This window comes from Orbicella franksi, chromosome 12 (genome assembly GCF_964199315.1).
Source record: "Orbicella franksi chromosome 12, jaOrbFran1.1, whole genome shotgun sequence".
Lineage (NCBI taxonomy): Eukaryota > Metazoa > Cnidaria > Anthozoa > Scleractinia > Merulinidae > Orbicella > Orbicella franksi.
In genome coordinates this window covers 14241262-14260226 of record NC_138156.1, presented here as the reverse complement: position 1 = coordinate 14260226, position 18965 = coordinate 14241262, and the positions used below count along the sequence as shown (strand labels likewise).

At 39.1% G+C, this 18965-nt stretch overlaps 1 protein-coding gene across 1 annotated transcript in view; it reads right to left on the bottom strand.

The window, feature by feature from the left end:
- The window catches only part of LOC145462385 (uncharacterized), a 71225-nt gene extending 52650 nt beyond the window's left edge, over positions 1 to 18575 (bottom strand). Inside the window, exons 1-2 of the mRNA XM_081445895.1 lie at positions 18283 to 18575; positions 17404 to 17470 (exon numbers count right to left, since the gene is read on the bottom strand). Coding sequence (XP_081302021.1) covers positions 17404 to 17470; positions 18283 to 18326 — 111 coding nt within the window. The 5' untranslated portion in view covers positions 18327 to 18575. The remainder of the gene's footprint in view (positions 1 to 17403; positions 17471 to 18282) is intronic.
- Between the last annotated feature and the right edge of the window lie 390 nt (positions 18576 to 18965).

The following is an 18965-nucleotide window of genomic DNA, read 5'->3' as shown; positions in this document are numbered from 1 at the left end:
TGGCACGGACAGTGAATAAATTCAATTGAGTGCTTTGAAGTTGTGAAAATTTGTTTGGTCGTTTGTAGCTCGGCACCGTAATGGCACGTAATCCTGTGTTTCTCTCACCGCACAATTTTTGAGCAAGAAATGAGTCGATTTCAGTTGAGTTTACCTCTCTGATTGTTGCTGTATTTAAGAGAATTTCTGTGGAATACACTTCATGAATTTCCTCACTTTCTGCTACTCAATTTACAGTAGAAAAGTCTGATTTCAGGTGATTCGCAACGACTGACAGAAATTGTTTTGGTAGTACAACTTCAAACTTTGCACAAAATTTCACACCAAAAAACACTTTTGGAGAAGTTAACTGGTGAAATAAATGTAGCTATCATAAAGACGTTAGCCTGCAAGCAGGCTCATGTTGGAGCACAAGCACACGCAGCATAGTCGTGAGTGTGAAATCGAACTGTGGAGCCATGAGACAAGAAAGTGAGCCTGCTCTGATCTCTGCAATTTTTTTATTTCCACCCTGGAAACTGCAGAAAAGAATAAGTCAATTAATTTTCACCGGAAGTATGAACTTTGGCAGCTCAGATTTCTCGGGAAAATTGTAAATCTTTTTCATAACAACATGTATGCGCCATATCCGTTGTTGATAAAGTTTTGCCGAAGAAAAACTGTCAACTTTTATGTCTACTAAGGACACACACTTGATTCCAAGTGATCTTGCTTTGGCAATCTGGTCTTTGACGATGCTGGTAGACGGACAAACGCCTTCGTGTTGTTTCGTTGCCCGCTTGCAATCACATACGTTTGTAATATTTAACTCTGCCCATATGCAGTTGGCAACATGTCTTGATTCATTAACATACTTTCAACTGCTATTTCCTGCTCTCTCTTTAGTTTGAAATTTAGCCAGAAAGAGACTGGAGCTCTGTTAAAACATCAGTAATATGCACAATCAACTCTTCCTTTGACTCCAAATGTGGACGACTTGTCTGTTTATGTGCGGTAAATTACCGACTCCATGGGGATTTAATCGCTCCTCATCAAACATAATAGATTGACAGTTTTCTCGCCTTTCCCACTTTTCAACCAATGGTATTTCACTTCGCTCAGACGAAGCAGAAATGAAAAAAATTACAGAGATCAGGGCAGGCTCACTTTCTTGGCGTCTCTTCACCAGACTCCTTCCCGTCGGATTGCTTTGCTCTTCGCCGCTCACACATGTGACTCAAAAGTGAGCCTGCCTGCAGGCTATAAAGAAGTTCGATAATTTGTTCCTTAATGAATCTTTCTTTGTCTTGTATCTGAGTTACTCACTCGTTCGCTTGTTAAAATTTTTTTAAGTACAAATGGTTTGTAGGCGGCATGTAAGCCAATTCAATGACAAAGTTCTGTAAACAAACCCACTTGTAAGCCAGTTTACCTCAGGAAAAAAATAAACATGTTATTGGCTGGCTTAGACTTGGTCTGTATAGCAAAAAACTGTGACCGCGCAGTCAGTACAGTCACAGTTTTTCACTATACGGACCAACCAGCCAGCCAATAACATATATACATATTTTCATTTGTAAAATACAGGTTTTACATTAAGGGCTGGGCATTGGGTAAACTGACCAGCTGTGAGGACAAGAAGAAGAAGAAGAAGAAAGAAGTTCAGTTGTAATAATTTTCCCTGCCTGTTAAAACCAGTTGCCCTCCTGTTTGAAATGCTAATAAAACCACTGCAACATCTTCTTTGGATTCTCTATCTCAAGTCACCAAGAATGGGTGGTTTCAATATCCATACCCATACCACAGGCAGCACTTCAGAATTCCGAAGGAGAGCGGGGATTCCATAGACTGGAATTGGCCAATTTTGTTTTTCTTTTCTTTGTTTTTTTTTTTTGGTGGGGAGGGGGGGTAGGAGGATCACTCTACAAGGAAGTCAAACAACTCAGTCGATCAGGTCTTTGCCTGCTTGTTCACTAAGTTGAATATCATATATTTACAGTTTCTGAGATGGAATGAAAGGATGAGTTTCTGATTTATAAAGTTGATAGGAAGTTAGTGAGGGCTCTTGAAATCAGTTGTAAAGAAAAGGGGTTTGAATAATGATGGAATCTTGAAGACATGGGGGATAGAACAGTTTGGGATGCCAAAGGCAAGGAGGGTTTTCAAGAGTATTTCGGAATTATTTGTTCCTTAAAGTGCATATGACATGAAAAATAATTTCTGCTTATTTGAAAGGCCTTTCAAGATACAGAAGAATGACATTTTTCTTTTTGAAATATCTTTCTTCATTTTAGAGATATCAACGTTTTTCTGTTATGCAAATTAGATCAGTGATGACGTCATCTTGTTTGCAACTGAAAATGGTAAAATACTGAATAAACAATATCTCTAGGAATATTGAAGCAGTGTTCTTGAAACTTCGCACCACCAATGTACATCACAAAAGAAACAAAATGACACCCTTAGTGCTGTTGCACAACACTTTTGCCGCTGGTGCTGTCATAATAAAAACTGAAATTCCCAGTTTTTGTCTTAAACCAAGAACCATCTACCCCACCCAATCTAATGATGGGAGTTAAGACAATATGGGAACTATGTCTGTTCCAAGTAGGACAATTTGTCTCACTTTAGAGGTTGCAAATGGGGATATTTAGTTTTTTGACAGAAAGAGACTCGAGCTGAAAGAGTTGCTATGGCAACAGCACTAAGGGTGTCATTTTGCTTCTTTTGTGATGTACATTTGTGGTTCCAAGTTTCAAGAACATTGCTTCAATATTCCTAGAGATATTAGTCCATGGGCCAGACCACTTTTCGGTACCAAACCTAAGGACAAAACCTAAGTGTTTTCAGCTGATACTACTGCACGAGGTGTTTTCAAATTTGTATGATAACCTTTCTGAATGAGTAGCTTTGCGTTAGATTTTTTAATCTAAAATTTCGCAAAAAATGGCTTCAGCATGGAAACGAGGCTCAGAAGAAGATCCTTTAAATATATGGTCACGATCGTTTTACAGTACTTTAGATAGTTGAAAAAAAGGAAAACATTTGTATTTCTCCTCGAAGTTGTTAGAAGTAGAAATTTGTGTCAGGATTACATGAAAAACTAAAAAACAACCAACGGTGTCATTCACATTACATCATGGGAAAATCTAAGATGGCGGCATTCTTGACAGGTGTGTAGGGTAATTTGTGCTAAAATTTTGGTTCCTTATAGAAACGAGAAATGTTCTCAGGGGATAAATAAACAGTGAGCATTTAGGTAAACATTTAGAGAAATCAGTTAACTAAATATTAAGCTGATAGTGTCAATTTTTGACGAGAAACTTACAGACCCTCGAAATATACGAACGGTGTAGCAGTAGATGACATAATGAGAGATTTTGAAAAATATGGAGTTTGAAATGCATCAAAAGGAAAATGATATTAAATAATAGTTTTTCTTTGATATGAGGGTCATTTCATACATTGCTAAAGATGATTTCATTCATATATAGTGACTAAGCTAATTTACAATGACCAGTGCGGATGGTCTTTTGTGCTGCTTTTGTTGTTTATATAAAATCATTTTTGGTGAAGAACGAACACCTGAATAATTAAATACAAACTTCAGCCCTTAAATTAAACCGGTTTAAAAATGGCTTTTTGAAACCTTTAAGTCTTTATATTGACGTAGAACCTTGCATGACTGAACAGTTGGCACAAAAGGAGGAAATGTGACGTCTGAAGAACAAAACATAGATCAAAAGTGATCACGTTCAGAACAGAGTAGTTGTGCATGAATTATTCACTGTACTGACGATGATACGGAACTAGTTAGACCAAAGGATGAGGAGTCCTGAACTACACTTGTAAGAGGCGAGCAGCTGCTGTTCGTAAACACAAACACCTTGATATTGCCAAGACATTAAATGAAGGAGAAATCCCAACATTTACTATCAAAGAAAATACCGTAGCATGTTTACCATGAAAAAGCTCTTGGAAACAATTTCAGAGCAGCAAGCTGAACTGACAACCAACAACCAACGGCAGCTAAGAGGACCTCGATCCAACAGTCCCCTACCACCAGCACAACTCATGAGCATGTCTGCGTATTCTGTGAGAAGAAGTATCTTAAGGAACAAGAAATCGGGAACCCTTGGAACAAGGCAGAGATTTGTGTGCAGATCACTCAATTAGAAAATCAGCCATGGAAAAGAAGGACCGCAGGATTCTTGCAACTGTGTTGCGTGAAATCGTAACAGCTGAAGCTTGTTACCACAGGATATGCTACAAGGGCTATACCAGGACTGAGGCAAGTCCCACTGGGGCTTCCGATGGCTATGGTGAATCGCTGAGAAGATGAGTATGCTAATCTCAAGTCTGAAGCTTACCAGATGCTTACATCAGATGCTTACATCAGATGATTACATCAGACCGAATGTTCTTGCAAATGAGAAAATAGTCAGATTGACTGAAATGACAGAACTACTTATATTGTGCGTATCTCATGTCTTTGGTTGTTGAAGAAATCAAGTTATCCACAAAGAAGCACACCAGACAGAATCTCCAGGCAGAATTTGGCGATGTCCTCTTCTTTGAAGATTTGTTAGAAACCACCGGTGTCTTCAGAGTTCTTGCCAATTTGACTCACTTCATGTAGTCAAATACATAACAACCCTTCTTCTGGAAAAACAGGACAATGCAAGCCAGTCTTCTCGGAGCTCAAATATACACCGGGCTATTATTGACATTCGCAAAGCTATTCAAAGAACAGGAAACAAGATGTCATAGTCTCCACGCCCTTCAGATCTCGCTAAGATCGCAATGAATGTTCCCAAAGAGCAGGGTTCGTTCTTGCAAACATATCTGACTGAATAAAAAGAGTGCCGGGTCAGATAAAAACTGTCATCCAAGAGTGCAGAGGTTGATGAAATCCTTCGCCCAAGATCTGATGTTTGGAGTGAGCAGAGGAAAGATTAAGCCATCCAAACAGATCCCTCTTCCCTATGCTGTGAAGTCCCTGACAGATAACGTTGAACTCATCCAAATGCTTAATCGTTGCGGCCACGGAATTGCCTATTCCCAGCTTGAAGAAATCAACACTGTACTGTGCCTTAAGAAAATGACATCAACAAGTGAAATCCCATTGCCAGATAACATCTGGCCAAAAAGCTCTTGAAAACGCACAAAGAGAAAACCTTTTTTAAATGGGTCTTAGTGTGACTACATGGAGACGCATCCGAACACAAGGTGCTGCAGTGGAGAAAACTCCTTTTGAATCCAAAGAATAAAAAGGCCTTCACAGAGTTTGTGGTAAAGGGGTGGAGACGGGATTAATACAGAACAAAGTTGACAGGCAAAGTCACTTTTCATGCGAAAGTGACTGTTGCGAGGTTACCTCACAAGCTGCCAATATACTTGAAGAGCTCAACTCCACACAGGAAGAGGTTGATACCAGGCTTATTCTACATGCAGCTCATGCAGCTAAATCGGGCTACAAGGTGGTGGCTGTGGCATCCGAAGATACAGACGTATTCTTGCTTTGCCTGGCGTTTAATTGCTTTATTCAGCATCCATGTATGTAAAGTGTGGAGCACAGACAAGAACTAGATATGTCAGTATCTGCAGTGTGGTGGCAGCCATAGGAGAAGAACTTTGCAAATGCCTAATTGGTATGCATGCTTTCACTGGTTGTGGCACAGTGAGTGCCTTCAATGGAAGGAAAAAGATAACAGCCCTATGGCTTGTTAAGCAACAGACATCTTACCAAGAATTGTTTAGGTAGCTGGGGATGGAATGGGTTCTATCAGATATGCTTTTTCAGAGCCTTCAAGAGTTTAAATGTAAGCTCTACTGCTCTCAACCAAGAACTGATAACATTAATGAGCTGAAGTACAGGTTATTCTGCACCAAGAAGGGTAACATCGACTCCACCCAATTACCACCTTGTGTTGACTGCTTGTTCAAGCATGCGGCTCACGCAAACTTCCAAGCAGCCATTTGGAAGCGAAGTCTGCAAAGCTGCCAAGGGACACTACCCCCATTGGTTTTGGCTGGCACGAAGACGGTGTTCACTTTGCCATTGACTGGATGAGCGGTGATCCAGCCCCTACAGCCGTGCTAGAACAACTGTCTTGCTCGTGTACAAGGTCATGTCAACTTCCTACCTGCAGTTGCCTGGCAAATGGTTTGAAGTTCACAGATGTGTGCAAGCTATTAGACCATGACAACAGATGTGAAGATTCTCTCGAGGAGTTTGTCTCAGATGACAGAGAAGAAGATGAAGAAATCTAACTTTAATTATCAATGTAACACATGTACAAGCATTTTCTTATATCCTGAATAATTATTCATGTTTAGCATTTGGCAAGTTTAGCCATGGAAACCATCCAGGAACAATTTCTTTAAGTTAAAACTACGTTGTTGACATAAGCTCTGAAAACGTTTGAGATTTTCAATAACTAAACACCAGTGTATGTAACATGATTGTATTTGACCAAAGTAATCACATTTGTACCAGTTCTATCCGTTCAGCCCAACCGAGTCGTTTGCAATTGATCACGTGACAAGCCTGGTATAGCTACTCATTTGACATGGTTATCATATACCAAACTAAGCAAGAGGAGTCAATGTAGTTTAGAACGAGCGTTCGAAAGTAACCAGTGCAATTTACACGAACACTTTCTTTTTTTTCACATTTTCCGTCTTATTGTTCATATTTATAATTTGACAAGTGTTGCCATGGAAACCATTCAGGGATAATACCTATAAGTCATATATAAGTTATTGGAATTAGGTCTAAAAATCACGTGATAATCCTAGTAAAGCTACTCATTTGGCATGGTTATCATACACCAAAATAACCTAGAGGAATCAATGTTGTTAAAAATAAGTGTTAGAATTTGTCCCTCGTTTTGGTACTAAATGGCTCTTTCCAGGGTCCTGGCCCATGGACTATATTGTTTATTCAGTATTTTACCATTTTTAGTTGCAAACAAGATGACGTCATTACTGATCTAATTTGCATAATAGAAAAACGTCAATATCTCTAAAACGAAAAAAGATATTTCAAAAAGAAAAATGCCATTCTTCTGTATTTTGAAAGGCCTTTCAAATAAGCAGAAAACATTTTTCATGTCATATGCACTTTAACCAGAGGAAAACGTTTTCCTCACACACAGCTTGGAGTCCGAGTACGAGTGGATGGGAGGTTTCAGATCATGCGACTCGTACAACGTTCAGTTTTTGTTTTGCCATCCACCATTGTGTGACCTGTGTTGTTAGTTACTTCAATTTTTAGGCTGTTCTCATCGCTTGTTTGCTGTGCTCTCATTTTCTTCTGGTTACGATGACAAAAGATAGTTCTCGCACGAAATCTACAACTGCTAAATGGCTTTAACCTTACAAAAAGAGCCCAACAGATTGTTCTACTTAGTGAAGTGCCGATGATCATGCATCTGATTGTAGTTCTTGTGGCAAGTCGAGTAGGAGTAGTCATACACGTTCTTCGTTCCCCACACCTCTTCAGAACCACCTGACTGGGTGAAGGAGCTTCTTAAGCAGCAGCAAGCCAACACTGCAGAATTGAAGTGCTTGCAGAGTGAAATGGCGAGCTCAAAATCTCAGAGTGCTCAGAAACCCCATGCGGCAGTTTCACTTCATTGGTAACAAGAAACAGTACCATCTAAACAATGAAGTATTAGAACAAACTGACTAAGCACTAGCAACGGCTGATGGTGAAGAACACACTCAAAAACTCACTGAAGGTAAGGATTTGCTCCTGGAAAGAAACAAGCACCTCTTACTCAAGCTGAAAAGTACAACTGGGATATGGTCATCTGCTATACTGCCGATCCACTTGCTAACAACTGATGATGAAAAGAAGATACGGAAGGCCATTAAGGAAAGCAAACAGTTAGGGGAGGGGAAGAAAAGAGCGGCTTCCTGTAAGGTTCCCAGGGCTAAAGGAGTTATTCCATGTTCTTCGGAAAGGAGGGCCATCCACGAGAGCAGAATTGTGAGTTACGCGACGCCATTAGTGGCAGGAAAACAAAGTCAGCCATGTGACGAGTGGTCTGCGTGTTTTCGTTGCTTCAAGCCAGGGACTACCATGCTGCAAATGTCCAGAGTGGAACAGGAGCTGTTGAGTAGTCCCCAGGCAGCTATCGACAAACAGAACATTTAGTAGACGATTGGTCAACCAGCCAGTTGATTAACTTCTTGCTGCTACACCATGCTGATGTCAGCAGTCCACAGCTGCAATTCTTGGCTTTCAGTTTGGACTCTATCATGTCATTGTCCCAAGTTTTTTAAGGTTACTCCAAACCTTTGCAGGGCTACTTTTAGCAAATTTTCTTTTTCTCCAACCAAATTAAAGTTCATTATTTAAGGTAACATTTCAAAAAATGAAAGTAAAATATTAAAACATGCACAAGTTATTGGGAAAAAAGAGATTTTTTAATAAAAGTCAATAAAGTGTCCAGGTGTCATAAAATTTTCCCCAAAAGGCATGGACTCCTCAGCGACTTTTTCGCAGCAAACGGCTAAATCCAGAGATCCTGTGTCAAATACTTTCCTTGTAATCACACTTCAGCAATTGCTCTTCAGTTCCTTTTTGCTTTGTTGCATATCGCTTTCCTTCTGTTTTGCCCATTATTGCTGACCACTGGCCTAAAATGTGTGTTCCTAAAACGTGACTGTAATGTAACACTATTGCTTTCCCGCGAACCACAAGTTTGCATACTGTGAATGCTAGGAGTTCTGTTATTTCATTGGCTGGGGGCTTTTTGAGCTCACATATCCCTCTGAGAAGGTGTGACATGAAATGAATCAAGAGTATGTAGAATCGATGGTTTTCTGTGAAATTTGGCCAGAAAGTTCACTGGTTGATAAAGACAAAAGGGTGTCAGCAAATTCTTTTATTTTAAATTCTTTTCTCGCGATGGCTGCTAATGCAACACCTTACGCAAATCTTTCGATAGTGGACCTTGACAGATCTATAAGAAGATAACCAATAGAAATAAAAGAAAATGCTGACACCCTTTGAGAAATTGATGCTTTGTGATTAACACTGCACAGTTATTTTACATTTGATACCTGATTAATTTGCTGAAACTTCATTCGGTCATTTTGGCATCGATGGCTTCTGCTGCCTTAGAAAAGCAGTCAGCAAAACAGAATATAATTTTAGCACATTCTACATTTCATAACCTTTCCACTGATATATAGTTTGAGGGGGTTTCCATGAAAACAGCGTGCGTACAAATTTTTTTCTGGAGGATATCCGCAAAGGTTTGGAGTAAGTTTATCGTTTTGCCTTTCAGTGGTATCAGCTGTTTTGGCTCCTAAGCCCTGTTATGGGCACTAAGCTGTTATGGTTTCCTTTAATCCATCTGTTATGGACCCAAGTTTCACAGTGTTTACATGCATGTGGATCTACTCCTCCTTTATGCAATGTGTGCTAACTATATTTTTCCCTGTTCTTATAGCTTTCATCATTGTGTTGCAGTTGTACAACCCATGGTGGAGGAGGTCATCTTTCCAGCTGAGTTTCATGCAGATCATTTTGACCATTCAAAATTGAGAGAGCTAGCAAAGGCATTTTCAGCTGTCTTTGGTTTGAGATCTGGCTGCTACAACAGTTGCTACCTATCTGCATGTGTATAAATCCTGAAGGTCATGGGCCGGTTGTCACGGGAAGATCCTGTGGTCTTTACGCTGTACATCATGTCTCTCATTGAACAGACCGGGTCATTGTCTTTGGTGAATTCTGCAGTGTACATCGTGAGGGTTCACAATAAGGTACGTTGTGAGGGTTCTGGGTTCACAAAAAGAGTGGTTATCAGAAGCTGAGTGAGTATCTGAAAGTGAAGCAAGTGATGAATTGCCAGGTGAATTGTTGCTAGACTGGCTGAGCATAAGGAGCCACTACATCTGCTGCTCTGGTGCGGAAAGTGACCATTTCCTTTGAGAAGGGTAACCTTGGTGACCTTTACCAGGCAGCCTTGTTTCGCTAGGTTTCCTTGGTTTTCTTTCATGGGATGACTTGCACCATTTGTCAGTAGACAGTTTTCATTTTGCTGATTCCCATGTAGCTATTTATCTGGAAAAATGAAAGAATGACCAGTTCCGCAAAGGATTGTGGGTTTTTGTAGCACATTGCAGTACACCCCAATTGTTGAGAATTGTAAACCACTCCCAGGGATTGGAAAGGCCATGTGCCATGCGCATACAGCTACGAAATGGCGCATTATGAAAGTACTTACTCGGCTTTCAATGCACCCTAGCCGTGGAACAGCTAGTAAAATATACAAGATTTTGTGGAAAGGATTTTCATTTGTGAAATTTCTATTGCAATGATGAATAAACACGCAAGAAATCACAATGTATTTGCTCTTTAATTAACGTTATAAAATCGATTGCTTTGTTTTCATCCCCAGACCCTTTACTCGGACTCTGCTCAATCCATGTGCTTTCTGTTTTCAATGATAGAATCAGCTGATTTGAATATGTTTTGCATGCTGTAATTAGCCAAATAATATGCCTCTGAAAGTGAAAGTTTCAAAATTGGACAAGACTCAGAGATTGTTGCCCTTTTGCACAATGAATGCCGAGTCCGCCACAACAAATTGTGATCCTGAAAACAACAATGAAGACAAAGCTTCCAAGCCTTCTAGTTCAAGGAACTTTATTTGTCACTCTAAATCCAAAACTGAGCATGTCTCAGTAATGTTGATGTCAGACCTGGGGTGAGTATCGTCAAAGTTAAGTTTACTCTAATTTGTATTAGCTATATTCTGTGACTGTACACTTAAAATGTGGCTAAATATGATTTAGGCAAAGTTAGACTCGAACCAATGCAGTCAGCGGTTTCCCCTTTTACAGTACATGACTTACAGGGCGGCCCTCTGGAGATTTGCAGAGCTGTTGCAGCACATTGCATTGCTCGTACTGTGCTGCCAGCTGATTGTTGCTGATCATTTGCTTTGTATTTTGGTGAATCTTTGCGGATTCTCGCCCCTTCCCGTTCCTCCCTCTTGGTTGCTGGTCTCTGTGTAAGTATGAGTCAGGTAAATTGTTTCCACTGATTCATTCAGTGTGACGGTGCCAGTTAGCGGCTGCTTTTGGGGGTGGTTCCCACTTCCAGGGTTGCCATGGATACCTCCCCTTCCGCTTACGGCTTCTGCTCCCTGCTAACCTTTCAGGCACCAGTTCCCAAGCTCATCTATTTGTGATGAGTTTAACCTAGCTTGAAGTCCAGTAAAAAGTATAAAACAACAGTAATCACGAATTACGTATCGTTTGTCAAAATTTTTTTATGGCCCATTTATCCTAATGGTCCAAACTTTTCATAAATGGCCCATAACTTTCCAATGCCACAGACCATAGACTCATTTGCCTGTTTTGCCTTCCCAATCCCTGCACTCTAAAGGCTCTCCTTTATTTCAATGCATGTTGCATACCAAGAGAGGAGTCTGTCTACAGAAAGAGGTTATGTCTTAGAGTTGGGCAAAATGGTTGATCAAGAAGGAGCTAGGCAAAGAAGCTCTGGAACCCACAAAGTTTGGAATCCATAGCCTACATCAAGAAGGAGCTTCTGCAGCAGTGGCTCATGGTGTGCCAGACAGACTCTTCCACAGACATGGAGGGTGGCGAAGTGAGAAGACTCGGAACAAATATAAAAATGAGTCCTTACACTCACTTCTACTTGTTCCAAGTCAATTAAAGATGGACATTGACGTTGCATTTGATTATACGTTGTTTATTCCAACAGCTTGTTTTCGTGTGTTGAGTTGGACATTCAAGGAACTAAATTTCCATTGTTACATATCTACTTTTGCCATCGAAATAGTTAGTTGTACATGTATAATGAGTACTATGCATTGATTTTCCTATATTCTGTGCTCTTTGTATTGTACAGTTGCAAGGTTTGGCTTGGCATGGCTCCCAGCTGTGTGTAAGAAGTGTGGTTTTCTGCTGGCTGAGGAACAAATGAAGCAGAAAACACTTCTCACACATGGCTGAGAGTCTGAGTACAAGTGTATGGGGGGGTTTCAGGTCACAAGGCTTGTACAAGGTTCAGTTTTTGTTTTTCCATCTGCATGACATACCCCACCCACCCACCCATGAAGTATTTTTTTGAGTCTATTCAGTTGCAGTGAATTTATTTAAGAAGCAGTGAATTTATTATCTGGCCACTTTTTTTGTGCCACTGTAAGACAGTTATGTTGTCATGTTAAGGTCAGGTTGCGTGGTTTCGCTTGGCATGGCTCCCAGCTGTGTGTGAGAAATGAATATTCATTTTTACTAATGGTACTCACAATGCATACACTCCTTGAAAGGTTTTAAAGGACAAAAGAGCCTGAAGGCCTGAATTTCTCAAGGACCGTTCCACGGTAACATTGCAGAGTTTCTTTCCTAAGAATATCCAGTTTAATTGTAATGATACCACATTACATAGGTGTTGTGTTATGTCGCTTACTTTAGGTTTTAAGAGTCCCTGTCCATAAATATAGAAAATAACTTGGCAAGGGTCGAAAATTCGATTTCGCTCATATTTTTATGGTAGATGGGCTAGGGCATGACAAAAACTACTGGATAGTTTTTTTGACAAAATATCCTTTTATTTCAAAGAAATATGCAAATTACCAAATTCCGTTAAAATCGTCATTTGACACACCATTTTATTAAACAAGTTAAAGAGCCTCGCATGCAAAACCACATCATTCTTCCATCTTTAAAACACTCAAATATTTGTGTGCAATGTTTAAATGTGTACTGGGTTGATTTTAGGGAATGTTGCAGTTTTTGTTGGCTGCAAAATAATTTAATTTCGAAGACATGTATTTTATTCACTTAAAAGTACTTCGTAAAAATAATTGATTTTCACCATGTGTTAAACCTTCAAATCGATTAAGCTTCTGTTGGTTGAATCGCAGAAGGATGGTCTACAGATTCCTGTAAAAATTTCTTTGGGCAAATGATTGTGAGTGGCGCGAGAGCTTTTCAAAGTATGTTAAAAATGCAAATATTTGACCATCCGTCATCAAATTTCAATTTACAGGTTAGACTTATATTTTAGCACGTGCCATATGTCTTGAGCTATATTAAGTTGAAATAGACACAGAGCTGATAATTAAATGTTCTAACCTTATTTGCTGTAAAAGGTAGGTCCAAGAGCCGATTAGACGTGTTTCTGTCACCATTTGTCGCACATAAAGCAGAAGTTTGCTTTTATTTACACAACGTCTGATGTACATCGCCAACGGTCAACTTATTCAATGGTTGAATACCATGAATCTATGACCCTCTTTCAACACATGATCACCACTTCATCTAAGTCAAAAACGGCTAAGTGATTTGTAGATAGTTGCTTGCTTTGCACTACAACAAAATATTAGGTTTGATCATCGTTTGATCTATTGCTGCTTGAATCCTTGCTTGCAGCGGTTCCTTGTTTGTTCATCACGCAATGCTGTCATCCCATTTTAGGGGGTAGGGGTAGGACAATTTATATCCTAATACATAAGGATCCATAAGGCTTGGAACCAGCAGGAGCACACAATCTTGTTGAGTGGGAAGAGATGAAATTAAGAAATGAAAAGAATGAATGGTTAACCATTGCCCCTGTTGTCATCTTTTACTAGACTACCGCTACCTACATGTCCTGCGTAAATACTACGCTAAACTGGTACCTACAAGTAGGTCTTTTCGAGCTGTGCAATTATTTTTAATTTACATATAATACAGTGGGCTACCCTCTGGAAAATGGGAGGTGGCCAGGTTGGCCGCTTAATAGAGGTTGGTGAAACTTGAATATTTTTTCACTATCAGGTTATAAATTTCTTAGTGAACATGGAGTCAATTCAAAACAATCATTATAGATGTCATCCTCAGAGACCCAGGGGCAGTTAGTGGGGGCAAGGAAAAAGTCTCAACGGGTGAGTAAAAAGTTTGGGCGAAGACCCATTTAGACTTTTTCCCCACCCCCACTAACTGCCCCGGAGTCTCCGAGGATGACGTCCATCATGATTGTCTTGAATTGACTCCATGTTAACTAAATTTATAACCCGATAGTGAAAAAATATTCAAGTTACACCAACCTCTATTAAGCAGCCAACCCTTATTAAGCGGCCACCTCCCATTTCCCGGAGGGTGGCCCATTGTATTATATGTAAACCAAAAATAATTGCACAGCGCGAAAAGACCTACAGTAGGTACGGGTTTAGCGCTACAGTATTACGGACTGGAGGGCATGTAGGTAGTGGTGGTCTAGTAAAAGATGACAACACGGGCAATGGTTAACTATTCAATCTTTTCATTGCTTAATTTAATCTTTTCCCACTCAACAAGATTGTGTGCTCCTGCTGGTTCCAAGCCTTATGGATCCTTACGTATTATATTATTGTCCTACCCGTACCCCCTAAAATGGGATGACAGCATTGCGTGACGAACTAACAAGGAACCGCTGCAAGCAAGGATTCAAGAAGCAATAGATCAAACGATGATCAAACCTAATATTTTGGTGTAGTGCAAAGCAAGCAACTATCTACAAATCACTTAGCCGTTTTTGACTTAGATGCAGTGGTGATCATATGTATCGGAAGAGGGTCATAGATTCATGATATTCGACCATTAAATAAGTTGACAGTTGGCTCTTGGACCTACTTTTTACAGCAAATGAGGTTAGCACATTTCGAAATTATCAGCTCTTGTGTCTATTTCAACTTAATATAGCTCAAGACATATGGCGCATGCTAAAATATAAGTCTAACCCGTAAATTGAAAGTTGACGACGGATGGTCAAATATCTGCATTTTTGGCGTACTTTGAAAAGCTCTCCCGTCGCTCACAATCATTTGCCTAAATAAATTTTTACAGGAATCTGTAGACCATCCTTCTGCGATTCAACCAACAGAAGTTTAATCGATTTGAAGGTTTCGCACATGGTGAAAATTAATTATTTTTACGAAGTACTCTTAAGTGAATAAAATACATGTCTTCGAAATTTAATTATTTTGCACCCAACAAAAACCGCAACATTCCCTAAAATCAACCCAGTACACATTTATGCATTACACAAAAATATTTGAGTGTTTGAAAGACGGAAGAATGATGTGGTTTTACATGCGAGGCTCTCAAACTTGTTTAACAAAATGGTGCGTCAAATGACGATTTTAACGGAATTTGGTAATTTGTATATTTCTTTGAAATAAAAGGATACTTTGCCAAAAAACTATCCAGTAGTTTTTGTCATGCCCTAGCCTATCTACCATAGGAACATGAGCAAAATCGAATTTTCGACCCTTGCCACGAAATTAAGAATTTGTCTTATTTTTACAGGCAGGCACTCTTAAGTCAATTAATGGTCTCGCTCCTTCATACACCTCAATCTTTTTCAAGCTATGCATCACATACTATAATTTAAGATCTAATAGTAATGTGCAGCAATTTTCGTATAATAGTCGTTATCTACATAATTTTCTTATATTGTTTCACACTATCGGAACAATTTGCCAAACTGTGTTAAACAATGTGAGACCATTGCTCGTTCTCATAAATGCTTTAGGTATAAAGTGGAATTTAAAGGGTGCACTTGTAACCCCTGCTTGTAAATCTCTTTTAAGGATTAGTATTTAAAGTTTTACTAGCATTTTAATACCTCATTTTTGTAATTAGTTCTTAGATCTTATTTATTTGTTGTCGAGCGTTTTTAACATGAGCCTCTGGCTCGGAAAATTGTGCATACACTTCCCACGTTTTTGACATTAAGTAAACTATTACCGTTACTACTACACCTGGCCTGTTACGGGTTAGGGGTTACATGGGTATATTTGAAATTTCAAAAAAATATTCAAAAATCTATGTTTCTTACCACTTGCATTAGAAACACATTTATTGTACTTCCATTGGATAAAAGGTCGAAAATTGGCACCAGTCCCTCATTTCCAAGGAACATCTCTCAGATTTCAAGAAATGGTCCATAAATAATCCAAAATCCCTGACAGGAAATTTACAAAGATAGAACAACTTTTTTTATGCTGTACATTTTGTACATGTATGTATTTCTTTGCACATAGTTTTTGTATGATTTTGAAAAATAAATTAAATATTGTTATCGGACCTAATTAAAATGGTAAAGTGAGATGAAAGATTGGCCAGTACCTAGCTGTTTCGGTCAGCTACTTGCCCTAATGCAGGGGTTCAATAACAGCTGGATAACGGGTAGATCTACCCGCTTGTAATGAGCGGACTACCCGCTTGTAGTTGTCCTGGGTAGCCATACACAAATAACTAAGACCAGATAATTTCCTCGCAGCTAAGGATTCTCTTCAAGAAATTTGGCAAAATAAGTCTTCTGTTATAGGTAAAGAAAAAGAAAGGTGAAAGAAACAACTTTCTAGTCACTGTGTTAACCCAGCCTTTTGGACCACAAAAGATAAAGGAAAGTGTAGCCTAACATTCAGCTGAAATCGAGAGGAAACTGGGACTAAGCATGAATAAATGTAATCGTTATTAGCATATTTCATGCCAGCGTCAAAACAAAAGAGGTCAAAGAAGAATGATTCTTCGCAAGGTTAGTTGGGTATATATATATTTATTTATTTATTTATTTATTAACAATTACACTACTTACAAAAAAAAATACAGTACACTACTTACACTACTTACAACCCAATACTACATTTTTACACACAACAGAAAAAAAAAGAAAGACTACTTACAAAGGATTAGTTGGGTATAGTGAAAGGGACACATTTTGGTGTTTAAACTTTAATATTATGCTTCTTTTCGTGGTGAAATATGATGTACCGTTCATGAATTGATTTGAATACGAAGAATTAAAATACCACACATTATCAACCTTGTCTTTCTAATTGATTGACTTCTAGGAACAACAACGCAACATAATAAATAGGCCTCGAAACACAGGAAAATGCATCCGTGAGAGTCTAGAATTTCAAAATTTCCCAGGGGAGCATGCCCCCAGACCCCCCTAGTTGGGAAGGGCCTCCAGGCCTTCCAAGAAACTCCCCTTCTGAGCCAAAAATCATTACAACCCCTGCCTAATGACTGCATCGATTAGAAAGTATGAGAGGGTAGAGCAATTTTGAATTTCCAAAGCCAAAGTGGGGGACGGGGGGGTTAAAGTATGGATGCCATCCATGGTTAGGTATGGATTGTTTCTAGAATCGCCCATTATTGCAGATGTAACAGACCTGCCAGCTTGAAATCATGATTCTGCCATGACTCTCACAAATATTTCTAACGTTTCCCTCACAAGACTCCCAATCTCACCGTCGTGTCTGCTTCTTAGGCTTTTATCATTTTAGGTTTATGACAGTTATAAGCACAACACTTTTTACAATAATCAGCCCTAAAAACAAGTACCAATTGAAAAGCACTCATAAGTAAATGAATTTTCAATTTAAAAATCGTACTCACATTGGGAAAATTAATTGTCTGTGGTGGTGGACTTGCACTGGAGCCTGGTCTGTAATTTCTTTGACCCCTGAAGAACACAGAATCAAGATATAAGCTTAATGAAAATTAGCTACTTGATCATTCCTGGTAATGAAGATTCTAAACATAGTGGGGAAATTTGTAAAGCTGTCGTCCGGGTTTACACAACTAAAGCTCTTCACTTAGCTTTTGCATTGATGTAAATGATCTTGAACATGTTACGTCTTTTAAATCTATAACCCGTAGCCACAAAAACTCCCGGAAATACCAGTGATGAACGCAGAGAACACTTTTATGATCGCCCAGTTCAAGCACCAAAGGCCGGCCGGCCTGTATGATATAAGCTGGATAAGACACGTTTCCAGATTGTCCGCATAATTTAGTCCTTCCACACTGAACTTCTCCACTAATTTTTTCGTTTAATGCTATAAGTTCAAGTGTAAAAGAGAAATCACGATAACCGAATGGTCACCATAAACTAAACTGAAAAAGGTTTGATTGTAGGAATCGAATGTGTTGTCTTTATATCAATTGATCACAAATACTACTTTCCCAAAACTTCACTTTGGTGAAGTCTAGAGCGCAAAAATCATTTAAGTAGCTTTAATCGTTAACCGCTTCCTTAAACAACAACTACATTACACGCACTAGCAATTTTAAAAAGTTGAAAACTACGAAGAAAAGGCAGGTTGTAATTCGTCTTCACAAAACATTGCATCATGGGCAATAATAAATTCCCAGTTGCTCAACACTGAAAAAATTTTTCTTCATCGAGCGAAACGTAACGGCCCGATTATGTAATAAAATAACAGAATGTTAAAAGCAATTTATAGAAGTTTTTCTAACTTCAAAAATAATTACCTGCCGCTTCCTCCACGACCTTTGCGATGTTTCGTAAAACTCATATTTGAGGAAAGTTCGCACTTGGCGTTCCATGAGTTTCACAGCAACATATTCGCAGAGAAAACGTGTATGGCGTGCACGATTTTAAACAACAGACAAGAAACCTAATTCACTGATCGTGGCATTGACCATGGAAAGGTTTCTAGGCAGTCATAAGGAAGCGACTGCTGTTATTTCCTTTCCTTTCCTTTCCTTTCATAGGATCCTGCGTAGCTCGGCTCCCGCGCTACTCTTGGTCCTACTGATGAACTAGAGAGAATTTGCTGTTTTATCGTTTAACAAGATTGTCGGATCGAGGTGCCAAGCGGAAAGTGGGCTTGAACAACATCATTTTCAGTTAAACCTGATGCAAAATCTTGGTTATGGATTGTTCAGTAAGAGTGCTCGAAAGCCAATATTCTCTTTTGTATATTGAAAATGTCTCGTGAGATGAAGAGCAAAGTTGCGGAGGTCTCAAGCTTGGAAAGGATTTAATTACGCATTTTAACCTTTTTTTAACACTAGAGGCATACACTTAAATGATATCTACCCACATATAGAAGGAATTGGAATCTATAATTCAAGAACAACAAAACTAACGAAAAAAAAAACGATCAAGACGGACCTTATAACTTTTTAACGTCTCGAAATTCTCAATACCA